General features: G+C 43.9%; 1 protein-coding gene across 1 annotated transcript in view; it reads left to right on the top strand.

The window, feature by feature from the left end:
- The window catches only part of LOC126335545 (leukocyte elastase inhibitor-like), a 52,248-nt gene that overhangs the window by 19,191 nt on the left and 15,532 nt on the right, over window positions 1-17,525 (top strand). The window contains exons 2-3 of the mRNA XM_049998933.1: window positions 9,268-9,857; window positions 15,760-16,155. Coding sequence (XP_049854890.1) covers window positions 9,270-9,857; window positions 15,760-16,155 — 984 coding nt within the window. The 5' untranslated portion in view covers window positions 9,268-9,269. The remainder of the gene's footprint in view (window positions 1-9,267; window positions 9,858-15,759; window positions 16,156-17,525) is intronic.

Below are 17,525 nucleotides of genomic sequence, written 5' to 3'. Positions count from 1 at the left end.
CACATGTTCTGTCTGATCCGGCAAAAACCCCAGAAGTATCCTGAATTGTTCCTGCTGCTGCTACTATCCGGGCAACCAGATCCTCTTCTGATGCAACAGGAGTTGCGTAAACAAGGTTGCACATCTCTCCCCACATAAAGTCCAGAGGGGACACATCTGGGGATCGAGCAGGCCATGCTTCAGGTCCACCTCTGCCAAGCCTCGTTTCTGGGAACCGTCGGTCCAGGAATCGACGCACACAACGGAAACGTGCCGGCGCTCCGTCATGTTGGAACCATGTGTGTTGTCTTGCAGGAAGCGGGACGTCTTCCTTCAATTCTGGCAATGCTCTGGCTAGAAAATTGTAATAGTGCCTGCCATTTAATGGCCTAGGTAGCAGATACGGCCCAATTAAACAGTCCCCAACAACACTGACCCACATTAACGAAGAACCGCACTTGATGAGCGCTAGTAACTGTGGCATGTGGGTTATCCTTACTCCAAACATGCGAATTGTGCATGTTGAAGACTCCATCACGCCCGAAAGTTGCTTCATCGGTAAACAACACAGTGGATGGAAACGTAGGATGCATTTCACACTGTTCCAGGTACCACTGCGTAAACTGTGCTCTGGGTGGATAATCAACTGGTTCCAGGTTGTGGACAAGCTGTAAGTTAAATGGACGCAACAATTGCTCTCGAAGGACTGTTCTTACATTCGTCTGATTCGTTGCCATGTTACGTGCAATTGCACAAGTGCTGATTGAAGGATCCCGCTCCACATGCTGCAAGACAGCTGCCTCAAATTGCAGCGTTCTTACCGTGCGACGGCGTCCCTGTCCAGGTAAATTGCTAAATAACCCGGTCTCACGCAGACGTTGGAACACAGCCGCAAATGTCGTAAGATGCGGGATACGACGATTAGGATATTGTTGTTAATAAACCCGCTGTGCAGCTCGTCCGTTGTGGTGTGCTACGTAGTACGCACCAACCATATAATTGTACTCACTCCAGGTGTATCGATCCATTAGTAAAGAGACAATGCACTACTACACTGCTGGGCAGCAGTTGCCTAAAACTGAAAAAGCGTAATACGCACTCTAACAACTGGAGATCGTAATACGTCCTCTAACTACTGAAGAGCCTAATATGGCCTCCACTGGTTTAAATAAACATCATAGGACAAAATTAAATTAGGGAAAAATATTTGTTTTGATGTCCCCTACAACCTCCCAGAGTTTGTCGGTTTAAATACTTTTCACCCTGTATAAAAAGTTCGGCTTGTTGAGTTTGTCTCAGACTGTAACTGCTATGAGTCGTTGAAGCCTCTGATGTCCTCGGCATTCAAAGACGACACATAAGGCACCACGGCATAACGTCCTTGCGAATAAATTCTGCCAATCGGCCAGTGCGAAGTGTACTCTACCGTAAAATAGCTCGCCGTTTCTCCCTAGACGCTCAGCTCCACTTGCTAACTATTACCTTGTCTGGCGTAGCGCTGTGGACATCGTGCAGTTTGCGTCGTCGGCTTCCAGAGCCGCCTTGAGCTGCCGACCTGAGCCCGCACGTACGGGCGTCATTATAGTGGAGGAAAGAGAGCTAGCTCTGATTCAGCCCAGCCATGAGGGAGCGGTGTTTCACCGACGTCACAGTAGCTTTCTCCTGCCGGCTGCCTGTTTACCCGACACGTGCAAACGCCAGTGCGCGCTGCGCAGCTTCCAGTTCCCGTACATGCTTTGGCTCGTCGTCCCAGGTGACCTTTAGCCTTGCGGTAGACGGTGCATTGCTAAAGGCACACGAGCGTATCGTAGGCCGTGGGATTTTCCACAGGTGAGTCCCCCCATACTTTCAGCGTTAACTTCAAGCGTTTCCACGAGCGCAGTTCACACTAATTAACCAACGCCTGTCAGTTGGCAAGTTGCTGTGCTTCTATCAGCTCTTGTCAATAGCAGTGGATGTCAGGTTCCTTACTCAATTCTTCACCCACATGTGGTAGCATATTACCATACCGAAATACCATTTCGTAACTGTAGTAGGAAGTCACATAGACACGTGCGTGATGCCTGTGTCATTAGTCACTTCTGTTTACACAGGAGTGCTTAAGTGCAACGTACCTACTTAGTTGAGGTGCAAAGTACCTGGTGGCTTACAAAGTTGATTTCCTGCGTACCTGAGCATTTGTTGTGATACTGAGTAAGAGGGGTTCTTCAGCACTACATCTAGGCTGCGAATTAAGAATCTCCCGTCTGTAAGGCATTCTGCACTCTGTCTTAGCCCTTTGTCGGGCTAGTGGAGGCTCGTCTGAGGCGTAGCGCCGTATAACGATCCTGCCTTGGAGGTGGTTAAGTGGAGAGTGACAGATGGTGACGCGAGACTGGACGCGCACGTAGTTTATGTATCAGCCGATAGATGACAATAAAATGTATTTTAGCAGTATGAATGATGTGTGAGTGTGGTTTAAGGTTAATATGAAGATAATTCTTTAACGAGTTATGTAGTAGGTTTTAGTGTGGGAACATTACGAAGTACGGATATGGACGAAGGGGATTTTTGTAGAATAGATTTGTAAAGTAATTTTATGGTAAACGGAAAGTTAATTCAGGTATAAATGACAATAGTAAATAACTTTACGCATAAGCAAAACTTCAGCATATTAGAGAATCACGTCGGTAAAAGGTGCAGTCGTTAGGTTTAGTATTTTGCGATTGGTTATTGATGAAAAGCGCGCACTGACACGGGAGAATGTTGTTTTGCCATTGGCTGTTGAGTAAACTGACCAGTGGTAAAGCAGTATTCTTCGCGCGCCTTTCTCTGCTGGTAGAGAAAAGAGTATTCTATAAAGGAGTCGGAGCCTAGCCATAAAAGAGATCGGACGTGTGCAGTAGTAGTTCAGATGGAAATAAGTTGCCGGATCTAACAGTGTTTCATACATCAAAAGTGTCGGAAAGTGACGGCATAATTATTCCGGTGTGTGTGTAGACATTTCAGAATTTTTAAGTGAATTTTGTGACGAGAAAAGACATATATTCCGCTTGGCGTATTGAGCAGGTCGGTGGCTAAGAACTGTGACTGCATTAGGTACCGACAGACTTAATATTTGGCGAGCATTATCAATCAAAAACAATCAGTATTTTTGTAGCTATTACGTTTTCGGGAAATGAAACACCATAAACGTTCTAATTTGAGTGAAAGGGATTGTGAGTGAATTTGTTAACACTAGCATGGGCTTGGCAGTGATACTTGGTCACCTAAGTTTCAGAATATATTAATTGAGGACACAATTTTGAACCTTTCATTTCGTGTGTCTCCCGAAACGTAGATTAGTGATTTTAATTGCAGCCTGGTTCATGTCGAAGTACAGTAGGTTTCACTCGCCTTTCCTACTGATGATCTGCTGAGACAGTGTTCAAAGACTGCTCCTGCTCTTTGAGCCAAAACCGATGCGCCACTTGTCATGTCAGAGATGTGCGAACCTATTGTACTTTCACTCGTTAGCGAAGCACAATGTGCTTGGGTTAAGGTGGAAATACGAGCACAGTGTGGGGGGAGAAGACAGAACACAACATTAGACAAGACGAAATAGTTAAGACTGATCAGTTATCTACATATGTCAGAGATCTGACAACGGCATTTAACAAATGTGTTACGTGTTTTTGCGTTGTGTTCGTTGTCTGTGCAGCAGAAGAAAATTGTGTTGAAGCAGACTTGGCTTACAGTAAATTTCAAGAGAAACGTGGCTGTACAGGATGGCTAGAAACAGTCTGAAAAGCTTGTAATGGTGTCTAAGGGAAGCTCGTGTAGAGAAATAGTTAAGAAAAATGTCATTACGTTGCGCCGCTCCCGACTTAATTACCATTGACATCAGCCAGTCACGCAGTTGAGCGCGCAAATTCTAGAGGCCCACCAGAGACTATATTGACAAACGTGTTCTTTAACGTAATAAGAGATACAGAAATTGGACATGGGACAGTAATAAGGATGTAACCCGAGCAGTCTCGTGGGCTGTCATCTACGCTATGAGGCGAACTGACACTAAATGTATTTAGTCAGCCGCTTCTAGGCGTCTTCTGTCTTCTTTCCCTGCTCGCCAAGTTTCACAACGTCATAGGGCCACACTCAAAATTGACATTTCCACGATCTGGTTCCTTATTTGATGACGTTCTTGATGGTAAGTTGTTTTCAAGTTTAAATAAAATGTTGGCCTGCTGTATTCTGTTCACAATTACTGTCCATCAGCCATCCCTTGTTACCATGCTTGCCAAATAGGTAAATGCCTCCCTCCTTTCTAATTCCTCTCTTCCAATTCTTATTCTTAGAGGTTTATTTTCTCTTAGTATTGGCTACCATTACTTCAGTCTTTCGCTTGTTCTGTCTCATACCATACCGGTTCCAGATTGCACAGTAGCCGTTACAAAATGCTTTGTTTCTCCCGCTTTGCTCTGGGTTGTGAGTTACTAGTTTCTTATTTTTAAATGAGTTAAGAAATTAATCCTAGTGCATCCAGGGGTTAGAGTACGACTCCGTCATTAAAAGGGATCGGCGATCGGTGTGACGATGTCAGCTCTGCTTTCGCAGAAGCACAAGACAGGTATGATAGAAAGGGGGGTGGTGGTTCGATCCCCCGAACCGCTCCTCACCCCTATACCGGTAAAGGTTCTTGTTTCTTTATGTTGGTATAAGACTCCCATATTGTAGCGTTCGCACTGTAAAATGCGGGAAAACATATAATTCTTAGTAACCCAGGGTTCGTATATAATTAAATTGAGATAATTCAAAAGTCTGGGTTAGACTTTTGTTGTAGAGCTAAATTTGTTTCAGCTGCTTAAAGGTATTGTCTTTGACTGTATTGTTTGTCTCGCTTAATTTTCTTACAACCAGTCAGTAAATCTCCGCATCACCTGTCCGTATTCATACTGATCTGGATATGTCAGCTGTTAAGTAACGGGCGCTCTAAAATGCACTGCTTGTCTAGTCGCTGCCGATTTTATCCTTGAGGACTCCGTAATTACCTTAACATTAGCACAGAATAGAAATTTCGGGATCCCGGGGAAACGGTGGCTGTCTAAAGTAAGGTATTGTTACGAGCCACATCTGAATATGAAGTTTTGAGGATGTTTTTTAGCGTCTACAACGATGATCATCTTTAATGTTATCATATAGTGAAGCCCAGCGTCGCTTTCATTTCCATGAATTCCAGGCCTTTTGTGACGGAAGGCGCAAGTTGGTCCAGTCACTATCATGATTGTGGGGTTGTTGATTCCCTTAGTGTGTTCCTGTAATACAGCGAAGAGTAATTGGTAGAAAGCCCTGCATTCGAAAAGTCGGTTGTAAGTATTCTGCATGGACGATGTTCAGGACGAAAGTAAGTTTCCTACGAAGTTGGGCTATTGTCATTGGGAAATTCATGCTATATCACAGCTTTTTGGAAAAATACTTCTTATCCCGTCACCATTATCAGCGACATGCTTTAATAAACTATTTATTGAACGCCACGAATAGACCTGTTCTTAGAGGGCAAAATGGGAGGTGAGGTTGTATAGGGTGGCTATAATTACCCGCCTTACAAGCACTCGTTCGCCGTGATCTACAAACACAATTGGGTATCATACGATAGATTGTACATCGTATATGAAACTGACATTGTCACGTACGCCTTGTAAATAAAGTGCCAAGATGGACAGTCTGGACACCTGAGCGCGACGACATAATACAGGGGTGATCGGCCGCTATTGTTGTAGGGCCAGAAGGATAACCGCATAATACTCTAGAATTCTCCAAATCTTGGACGCAGGTGAGAGGAACGGAGCAGGACCTCAGAAACCACGCAGACTGGTTTATTTCCAAGGATTTTTACTCAGAAGCGTACGATTGTGCGATTACAGGGTTTTCCTCGCAAACTCTCCGCACTGGCCGACAAAAGACTAAAATACTGTTGGTCGGCGTTCGAAAGAATCTGTAGAGTGAAAATATTCCGTGGTTTCGGGAATATGATTGTTTCGGAATTAAGAGGATGAGGAGCCGAGCCTTGGTGGGAAGCCAGTGAAGGAGAGACGAGGTCTTCCGTTGTGAGCGCCCGTGTGTGACGGCCGCTGGGTATCAGCTTTGTTGGTACAGACGGTCTTGCTGTCTTTGCTCTCAGGAGAGTTAACAGTTGGAACAGTTAGGCACTGTACTGTTGCGAAACTACACGATTCTGGACTTGACCTCTGGGTTGGAAGTCGTCATTTAGTACGCAGCGTTCAGTAATTGAGAGCACTTCTGCCTATACTTACGTTGAGACGTTATTTGAACGATCTTGTGGCTGGGAGTTGGTGTTTCTCGTCTGTAGAACACAGAGAGGGGAAGAAAGTATTAGAGTATAGTAGTCAGAGGTCCACCTTCTGCCGTCCTAGTCTTTGAAAGAGAGTATTTGTGGCTGGAGTTCCTCCATCGTCGCAGACGATTTCGAGAACCATCACTTCCACGCACCGGACGCAGTACATATGGTGATATCGCAGATTGCTTCGGCTCATTGGGGTTATAAAAGCTAAACAGCTGTGATCACGTTAATTTCCACTGAGGTTGCACACCACTGTAAATAATTTTTGAAAGTACTGTCTTCCAGTGTTTGGTACATAGATGTCATTTAGCGTTATTGATATTAGTTCGCGCAGTCATAAGAGGCAGAGCTGCGCAATGCATTAATAATTTTGGTTAGGAAATATAGAAAATTATACTCAAAAGGTTGATTTTAATCTATAATATACAGGGTGAAAAAAGTCAGTATAAATTTGAAAACAGAATAAACCACGGAATAATGTAGATAGAGAGGTACAAATTGACACACACGCTTGGAATGACATGGGGGTTTTATTAGAAACAAAAACAAAGGTTCGAAAAAAGGTCTGACAGATGGTTCATCATCTGATCAGAATAACAATAATTAGCATATAAAAAGACAAAGCAAAGATGACGTTATTAACAGGAAATGCTCAATATTTCCACCCTCATTCCTCAACAATAGCTGTAGTCGAGGAATAATGTTGCGAAAGGCACTGCAAAGCATGTCCGGAGTTAAGATTAGGCGTTGGCGTCGGATGTTGTCTTTCAGCACCCCTCGAGATGTCTGTCGATCACGATACACTTGCGACTTCAGGTAACCCAAAAGCCAATAATGGCACGGACTGAGGTATGGGGACCTGGGAGGCCAAGCATGACGAAAGTGACGGCTGAGCGCACGATCATCACCAAACGACGCGCGCAAGAGATTTTTCACGCGTCTAGCAATATGGGGTGGGGCGCCATCCTGCATAAACATCGTACGTTCCAGCAGGTGTTTATCAGCCAGGCTGGGGATGATGAGATTCTGTAATATATCGGCGTACCTCTCACCCGTCACGGTAAAAGTTTTGCGGTCCAGCGCCACCTGTCACACATTGCGAACTTTGTTTTGTTTCTAATAAAACCCCATGTTATTCGAAGCATGTGTGTCAATTTTTACCCCTCTATCTACATTATTCCGTGGTTTATTAAGTTTTGAAATTTATACCGACTTCTTGGTCACCCTGTATATTAGTTCAAATGGCTCTGAGCACTATGGGACTTAAAATCTGATGACATCAGTCCGCTAGAACTTAGAACTACTTAAACCTAACTAACCTAAGGACATCACATACACATCCATGCCCGAGGCATGATTCGAACCTGCGGCCCTAGCGGTCGCGCGGTTCCAGACTGCAGCGCCTAGAACCGCTCGGCCACACTTGCCGGCCCCGGTATATTGGACAACAACGTTTATCATATAGTTCCCTTCATAATTCATTTACGTTTAAAATGTAATTTACATGTTAAAAAGAGTATCAAGAGATTCTAAGAACTGCTTCAGGGGGATAATCAGACAGGGCCATCATTTTAGTGTTCGTCATTTCCCGTCGCGAAGATTAATTTTACACCCGCCTGGAGTTGCGTCTTGGAGTTGGGATGAGGGTGATGCGGGCTAGAATTTTACATCATGGTTCGGTGAATAGGAAAAGGTGATTCACCTAGCACTTGGCAGCGAAACAAACGAAGGTATCTGCTTCAAGCAAAAGCCAGATAAATGGGATCATCGATGTTCTGCCTAAAGGCAGGTTTTCACATGGTAGTTATCCAGGCTGCCCGGTCTTCTGCCATCCTCTTCAGGTCTGCATAATTTCCTCTTCCCTTTATGTCGTCTATCACCTTGTATCTCCTTCCTCCCAGTTTTCTCCCACAAACCAATCTTTCCAAAGCATTTACTAGCAAGCAGTCCCTTCTCAATGAATGTCCCAACCAGTTCTTTTTGCTTTCTCTTAGAACCTTCAGCAGAAGTCTTCTCTCACCAACCCTTTCCAATACTCTTTCATTACTCACTCCTTCCATCCATCTTTTTCTCTCCATTCTCCTCCACATCCACATCCACATCTCAATTGCTTGTAACCTTCTTTCATTCTCTCGTCTGTGTCCCTGTTTGTGCCCCATGAAGTGCCACACTCCAGACAAAACATTTGCGAAGCCTTTTCCTTAGTCCTTTATCTAATTTGCCACAAGTCTCCTCTTTCTGTTGAATGCCTCCCTCGCTATGGCAATTCGAGTTTTCACCTCCTGGTGACATCTCAAGTCTTCCATTATTGTGCTTGAGAGATATTTAAATTCACTTACTTGGCTAATGGTAGATTGTCCTATTTTCCTATTGGACAGTCTGCGTCTTGTACTGATGACCATACTCTTTGTTTTTGCTGTGTTTATTTGCATCCCATATTCCACACAAGCTTCATTCAGATCTTTGAGTATGTTATTCACTGTCCGCTCACTTTCTGCCACTAATACGTCATCAGCAAATCTTATACTTTCTATTCTCTTTCCACCAATACATATTGCTCTTTTCCCATCTAAACTTTTCGAAATAATCTCTTCGAGATATACGTTAAACAAGTGGGGAAAGGCAACAACCTTGTCTAACACCTCGTCCAATGCTGCTTCCTTCTGACATTTCGTTTCCAATCCTTATCCTTACCTTCTGATGTAAATATAGATTCTGTATGTCTATATTTACACCAGAAAGTAAGGATAAGGATTGGAAATGAAACGTCAGAAGGAAGAATGGGTTCTCGATACAGCTTTAATCATTGGAATACAGAATGAAAGGTAAAGATAAAAATAGAACTGGGACGTTTAGAGAATGTGGCAATTAACTCTCCCTTGTTTCACACACCAGACGTTACTTGTTCACTTGAATGTTGGATGCTGAGCAAGCGGATCTAAGGAGCTTCTGATTTCTCATGTCCACAGCCATGATGCTCGCTGCTTCCCTTGCGTTGCTGCTGTTGGCGGCGGCGTCGTGCCAGGGGTACGTGATTGGTTACTCCCACTTCAGGTCGTCCGTCCCTGTCCAGGGACGATCGGGGGTCGCGCCAGTCGCTCCTGCCACAGTTTCACCGCCAAAGGCGCCGTGGACGCCATTTTCGTCGCGGAATAGCATCGGCAGTAATAAAGCAGCGACAACAACTGGGACTGCAATTTCTACCACCACCACCACCACGACCGCTCCTTTCAACACTATTATCGCCAGTGCTGTTACTACACCCCCAGTCTCCCCTACAACGCCAGCCAAGGCAGTGACAATGAAGGCCCCACGCGCCACCGGCGAAGTGGACTCTGGGGTCGCCACTGTAGCGACGACGCTCCGGAGACACCTTCCAGCCAATGAGAACGCAGTGCTGTCGCCCCTGAGCATCGCCTCAGTGTTAGCAGCCCTGCAGATGGGCGCGCGTGGCAACACTGCGAGACAAATTGCTACGTTCCTTGCCCAGGGCACGTCCTCTGACTGGATATACTGGAACAAGATGGGCGAGGCTCTCCGTGCCATCAATGCATCCAAGGTGAGTTTAGTTTATAAAATCTGTTTATTCTGGTAAAGTTAGCCAAAAGCTGCCAGCTTTAGTCCACAGGGTCATTTGAAGGGACTTCAACTGGTTGATTAGTGAAACACCATGCCGGGACGGGTACAAAGTTTTCGATCAGGTCACCTAAGTTAAGCAGTTTTCGGCGTGGCCAATACTTGGACTGATGTGGATGACTGTCTGGGTATGCCACGTGCTGTCGACAATTTTTCTTTGCATTTATGGCAGAAGGGACGGGAGTCTCTGAGTAACGGCACGCTACACACTGTTGATGGTGACCCTTCCGTCTGGACGGTGACGTTAACTTCTGCGGAGCACAGAAGTGTATGCTATGGACCGGCGCCATGTTTCACTCTCTTCAGTATATCTGCCACGATACGGACACCACTGCAGTCGTTCACACTTGATAAATGGCACTCATCACTATGGGACTTAACTGCTGAGGTCATCAGTCCCCTAGAACTACTTAAACCTAACTAACCTAAAGACATCACACACATCTATGACCGAGGCAGGATTCGAACCTGAGACCGTAGCGGCAGCGCGATTCCAGACTGTAGCGCCTAGAACCGCTCGGCCACTCTGGCCAGCTCATACTTAATACGTACACTTACAACTATCATACTTTGCCAAGGAAAAGTGCCTGTGGGCAGCTGAATCTGCACTTTGGGGACACAGAACTATTCATTTGATAAGGCCTCACTTCACTTACTAACTGGCTGGTTATGTTTGTAAATGGTAACGCAGACAATTTGAGCAACTTAGGTACTTAATTTTCCAGTATTTCCTGCTCCAGTTTGACAGAAGAACAAAAAGAATATACTTTCCATTCAGTTTACAGTTGTTCATTCGTATATTCTCAGAAACATTCTTTCAGCTTGCTGACGAATTGACATACCTACTTAATGGTGCGGCGTCTACTCAGAAACGAAGCTTCAGCTCCCGGCTTCACTTATGTTGATGTATTTACCGTGCATTACAATTCTCTGGATGATGTGCGACTAAAACATACTCACCACCAGCCTAACATTGTATTGGTCAGTTTCTAGCACGCTAACTGGCTGTAGATCACCTACATCTTTCTCCACAAGTCACCTAATGGGTTCTGACGGGTTACTTCTTGTACCACTGACTCTCCCTATCTGAGTGACCTATCCTGTTCATTTCACGATGGCCGTGTTGGAAAAAAACTGTCGGTGAGCCTCTGTACCTGCTGTAACTTCACGAGTTCTCTCGTCACGCTCATTACAGGGATGTACGTGGGAAGAAGTAATAGGTTGTCTGACTCTTACCGTAAAGTGCTCAAGTGCTCTCGAAATTTCAGTAGCAAGCCTCTCCGTGATGCTCAACGCCTCTCTTGTACCGTCTGCCACTGGAATTTGTGGAGCGCCTGTAACGCTCTCTAACCGACTAAAATATTCCTTGACGAAACGTCTCTCTCTCTCTCTCTCTCTCTCTCTCTCTCTCTCTCTGTACGCCTAGATATTTTACGTTAGGTACTGTTTCCAAAAAATTATCATATTGTAGTTGTACGGAAGTGACTTTCTGCTCCTACGTTTGTGCAACATCTATTTACGTTCAGGGTTACGGTGTGAAAGTTGCAAAAAGCCATGCTGCATTTAAGAGTAAATCAAACTCTTAAAATGACTCTACTGCAGTTCAGGCCTTGCTGTTAAGCTTGTTAATGTCATGACTGGTGGAAAAATTTAAAATCGCAGTTAGTCAGTCATAAGCTTCCACATATCCGCCGTTAACCATCACAATCCATAAAGATATCTGGTACAGCCATCAACGACCTTCTTACGTTCTTTATTTCGTTTGTAGCGTAATGTCCTGCTTTGAGACAGTACTTGTTGATGCTACAATCAACGTGAAGCAGAAAGTGAAATTAATCAGACCAAGCAATTATTTCCCACTGTTCCATAGCCGTATCAGAGTACTTCTGTACGAACTGTATTATTAATAGATGATGTAACTGGTGGACCGAGAGATCCGTATTGGATCTTGCTGCAGTAGATTTCGATGTAGTATGAAATACGTAATCCAAATATTTTGCTTCGCTATTAGCTACTTTGCTTGACAACACGAACGTTTCCTACTACGATAAATTTCGCTTTCGATGATACTCGTGCCGGCTGCACACCAATTGGCCCCGTAAGTTTCTACAGTCTGTATGCGATTGATTAAATTTCTCTGTGCGGTCGGCACGGTTTATCTCCACAGCGCTACCAACATCTCCTATCATACACATGCATTTTTCACTTGGCGTTTGTGTTCTCAAATATCCTTTCACGACGAGGACAAATATGATAGACAACTTCTAGCTGACCACTTTCTGCGTGACATTCATCAGAACGCCGTGTATTCCGCTGGACATTATCCACGCATTCGATAGTGTAGGATAATTCGACAATTCTGCCCATCAAACCTGTTTACTATCCCAAGGCAGACAATTCAAGAACATATTAAAGGTACTTCCGCTGACTTTGTGGGATTGTCAATGCTACTGACTCTGGTACTCAGGAATCTACCGTATTATGTCGACTTACAGGCGGCCCTGCAAGCATACTTTGACTCGGTACTGTGCAGTGTTATAATATTCTGGGACACTGTATCCAGTATCTATTTTATATAATAAATTGGTATCCAAACCTCCCGCAGCAGGCTCCTGACGTTCTCGTAAATCTTAATTACATGGCAATACGTTTATTCCATAACTGTAATTGCAGTTAGTAGCAAGAATGAATTTGATGAACTATGAAGTTCACAACCACACTAAAAGTAAAACAGTTTCCTTGTAGACAGCACATGCCCGTCTAGAATTTAGAACTATACTTTATACTCTGGTGCATTAACCTAGTTGAAAACATCTTTTCATAATTTACAAAAGTTCCATGCAGTGTGCGCTTCTGCTTGTTAATGTAAATTTTGAATCGGTCCACTACTCTGAAGGCTTTGACAACAGGATTTATGGAACACAATAAACGAAACATTTACATTCAATAAATAATCCCTAATGAATATTCTGTCAATTAACTTCCTTTAAAATATTTACTTCTCGTTACCTTCAGAAATCAAGGTGGCCCACTGGGCTAGCAACATGTGTTAGAGACGGACAGCAATTTTTTGTTCGGTTTATATTCAGTGAAGGTGTGGTAGCCAGGAAATTAACATAGTGGTGGTGGATGTTTGTCATTGGATGCAAGTCGGAGAGTAAACGGAAGGTTGCATATTGTGACGCCTCCGTGACCATGAACCTCTTAAGAGTCGGGCTTACCTGCTTTTGACTAAAGAACACTCGATGTGTCAACTATAGTGACAGAAAATACCGAATAACGATGAATGACATAAAGGTCACTATGTGTTTTAGTCACGGTTGACCACACGACACTGTGTGCCATAAGGCACAGATACAAATTCCTATATACTTTCATAATCCGATCAAATTTCTGGCAAAAGCCACTAATTCCAAGTGAACTACATATTGGCCGAGGGACTTATTGGCTGTTCAGTCCTTTAGTACCCAGACAGTTTGTCTCTGCAGGATGGATGCACAATTAGCTGGCTCCAAAATTTTTACAGGGTCGTTTTGGAGTATGTATACAACTTACTCGGCGCGTTCAGCTAGCCAGCATCATTCTAGTAAGAACAGTCTCCTAGAGAGAAACCTTATTACATAGGTCAGAAAAGATGGGTGATCAATAGAATAATTTTTCATTACGCAAGCTTAAGTTTTAACAGTCAATACTAAGGTTATGCAGACGCTCTTTCGGGACGAAATAAGCATAATCTTGGAGCACTTTACTTCAGAAGATACTTATCCACAAGGGCGTTGTCATTAGAACTCCGAGAAATTTATCTTAAGCGATATTAGTGAAAAAGTGGTTGCACGTTCCCTCAAATCGGACATTGCACGGTACCAATAAGTTACAAAGAGCCGCGTTCGAAATGCGGCTTTTCAGTGAGTTGTATGTGGGTAATATTGATAAGAGTTTAACAATGAAGTGTTTAGCTTAGTCCTTGTTCTGGGGACCATACGTATACCCAACTGAAGTGCGGGCATTCTGGAGCTACCCTACAGTATAGAGACAAAATTTAAACATTACACGTTTCATCGAGGGTGTTTCTTTAGAGTTAGGTGTAGTCTTGGGTGGATCTTAGACGGCTCGTAAAATCACGTTCTTCGTTGGCGGTTTCAGAGCAAACTACGATTTTTAGGTATGAGCAGTAAAAATTGATGGTGGCCAATTCTATAGTTTCTATTCATGGAAGATAGTTGAAATGGTTACCAAATGTTCATAAGATAATACTGTCGAGGAAATTCGAAAGTTGTTTCGATGTGATTGTTACAGAGATTGAGATTCAAATTTACCGTACTTCTGCACGTAATACCCGGTCTTAAGCATAAATGGAATTTTTCTCTGACGTAGTGAACACGTGGCAATGGTTCTGCGGTCATCGCAAACGTTCTACAATGAGCAAACTATTTTTAGTCAGCATTATTTTCACCAATAAAACTTAAAATGCGCTGTGTCTGTGAATGGGCACCTCACGCCTATAAAAATGTGCCGTGTGGCACTGCTGTGACAAAATGAGCTAAAGGGGGTCTTAACATGCCCGAAAAACTTAAAACGACTTCCAAAAATTATGTACAAATGGAAGGACTGCCAATTCAGTACAATATTTCTAATAACGTTTTCACTCTATTATGGGACGTAGAACGTCAAACGAGCTGACTTGGAGCAGGAGAGGCACCACAGGACATTTTAATTTCCACTGTCTACACTTTCACAAACAAATTCCTAGAACTTTGTCAACATGACCTGGAAGGATTCAAGATTTCCACTCACAGCAGTGGAAGTTCAAAAACATAACAAAATATATTTTTTTGCATGTGAAATTATCATTCTTTCACTTAGTATTGGCTGCATTTATTGTTATAGGTACACCTTTCTCCATCAGTAAGAGAAATTCTTCGATGAAGGTTGCGCAGCATACAAACCATACTTACAGGTGTATGAAACTCCAGAATTTATATAAAAAATGATTTGTTAGATTTTAAACTCCATGTTTAGAAAAACTTAAATGTCACGGTTAATTACCTCAATTTGACCATAGTTTTTAATAGACTTGGAAAATTGTTTGTTTAAACTTCCACTACTAGAAGTGTGATTTCTGAATCGTTCCAGGTCATGCTGACAAAGTTGTGTGAATTTATTAGTAAAAGTATAAACAGTGCGAGTTAGTGTCCTGTGGTGCGTCTCCTGCCCAGTTGGCACCTTTGACGTCCTAATCCCCTTAAGACAACAATCATAAGCTGGGTGTGTCCATGACATAGGCAATAGTATCCAGAAAAATATACTACTATTTCGTCAACCCTGTGTGTACTTATTTGTTGTTTATATGCGACAGTGTACGCAAATGCTTCTAATTTGTAAATGAGCTGTAGAATTAGCTTTACTTAAGCACCGCAGCCTACTATAGCACATAAAAGTGAACCAGGGGAAAATGATCGCGTCGGAGCACAAAAACTACTTCAACGTGGAATGAGGATTGGGGCAGCTGGTTTCTCACTTTCGCCAGTCTTTGTAACAGTTTTATATGTGTCTTTTTCGAAGAAAGACAGGATCATTTTTCCGCTGATAGCTACAGTAATTAAAGCTTCATGAGCTGTCGACGTACACTGAGCGTGAGAAAATTTTGTCTAAAACACACAGCTCAAAACCACATATGTCCAATAAGTATTTTTCGAAGCATTTATTATTTTAATGTGACTGGTCTTCTTTCCATCGGTCCACCGATTAAAATAGTAAACATGAGCTCCGGCAAAATTGCAGAACGTTCTCGATTTCTCTAAAGCAAAGTGTTGGTTTCCCTGCAGGCGGTGACGGCAAGCTTGGCGAACGCTGTCGTGCTGGACAAGAGGCTCTCTCTCAGTCCCATCTACGAGCAGACCGTGAGGAACGTCCTGTCCTCGGAAGTGCTCGCCGTGGACTTCGCCGGCCACCCGACTGAGGCGACCACCCTCATCAACCAGTGGGTGTCGGACAAGACCCGCTCCAAGATCCCCAGGATGCTGGATCAGCCCCTGGGCCCGGACACGGTGCTCGCCGTGGCCAGCGCCCTCTACTTCAACGGCGCCTGGAGCGAGCAGTTTAAGGTCAACGCCACGCGCAGGGCTCGCTTCACCGTCAGCGAGACGGAGGCGTTTGAGGTCGACATGATGTTCCAGGAGTCATCCGCCCTCTTTGCCTACGACGAAGTGGTCGGATGCCAGGTAGGTTTCGACAAGCAACTGGACCTAGAAGTAATCTACGTCTGCCTATGCAGCACAACTCTAGTCAGTCACATTAAACGCCGATGTTTTACAATGGTTTTCCTACGTTAGCTTACCAGAACAAGTATTGGCTTAGACGGAGAAATATCACATCTAGCAACATAGCTTTTCCCTGTGCGGTGGTATTTCACCACAGAGCGACGGAAATATAAAAATCTTACTGACAAGGGAACTTCCCCATCGTCCCCCCCCCCCCCCCCTCAGATTTAGTTATAAGTTGGCACAGTGGACAGGCCTTGAAAAACTGAACACAGATCACTTGAGAAAACAGAAGTTGTGTGGAACTACGAAAAAAAAGCAAAAATATACAAACTGAGTAGTCCATGTGCAAGATAGGCAACACAAGAATAGGGTGAGCTCAGGAGCGCCGTGGTCCCGTGGCTAGCGTGAGCAACTGCGGAACGAGAGGTCCTTGGTTAAAGTCTTCCCTGAAGTAAAAACATTAATTTTATTTTCAGACAATTATTTTGCGAAGCTGCATAGGCACACAGAGCAGTATTGTTCACGTGATCGTGTGTCAGTTATCAAAGTTCAGGCACTCACACATAATCAACATCGCTCTCCAAAATTTCAGGACATGTTCAGATATGCTTGGACATATGCAAGATTTGACGGTCTACACACGAAAAAATTTGAAAACGTTAAATGTTCCGACAGAGCACAGGGAAAACTGTGCGACTGTGAAACTGTTGCATTCATAGGTTGCAGTTTGTGACACTTCTATGTTTTCATCACTTTTTTGGGAGTGGTTATCACATCCATGAAAACCTAAATCGGGCAAGGTAGAAGAATCTTTTTACCCCTTCGCCAAGTGTACAAGTTAGGTGGGTCGACAACATATTCCTGTCATGTGACGCACCTGTCGTCACCAGTGTCGTATAGAATACATCAGACGTGTTTTCCTATGACCTTGCGATCAAATGTTTTCGGTTCCCATTGGAGAGGCACGTCCTTCCGTCTACTAATCGCACGGTTTTGCAGTGCGGTCGCAAAACACACTAAACTTATTACAGTGAACAGAGACGTCAATGAACGAACAAACAGATCATAACTTCGCGAAAATAAAAAAGTTGACTTTTCACTCGAGGGAAGACTTGACTCCAGGACCTCTCGTTCCGCAGCTGCTCACGCTGACCACGGGACCACGACGCTCCTGAGCTCACACTAACCTTGATGTTACCTATCTTGCACATGGACTACTCAGTTTGTATATTTTGCTTATTTTTTTCATAGTTCCACACAACTTCTTCCTGTTTTCACGATTGATCTGTGTTCAGTTTTTCAAGGCCTATCCACTGTGCCTACTTATC

Source organism: Schistocerca gregaria, chromosome 2, assembly GCF_023897955.1.
Source record: "Schistocerca gregaria isolate iqSchGreg1 chromosome 2, iqSchGreg1.2, whole genome shotgun sequence".
Taxonomy (NCBI): domain Eukaryota; kingdom Metazoa; phylum Arthropoda; class Insecta; order Orthoptera; family Acrididae; genus Schistocerca; species Schistocerca gregaria.
The sequence above is the reverse complement of the archived record's forward strand: the minus strand, read 5'-3'. Positions and strand labels throughout refer to the sequence as shown.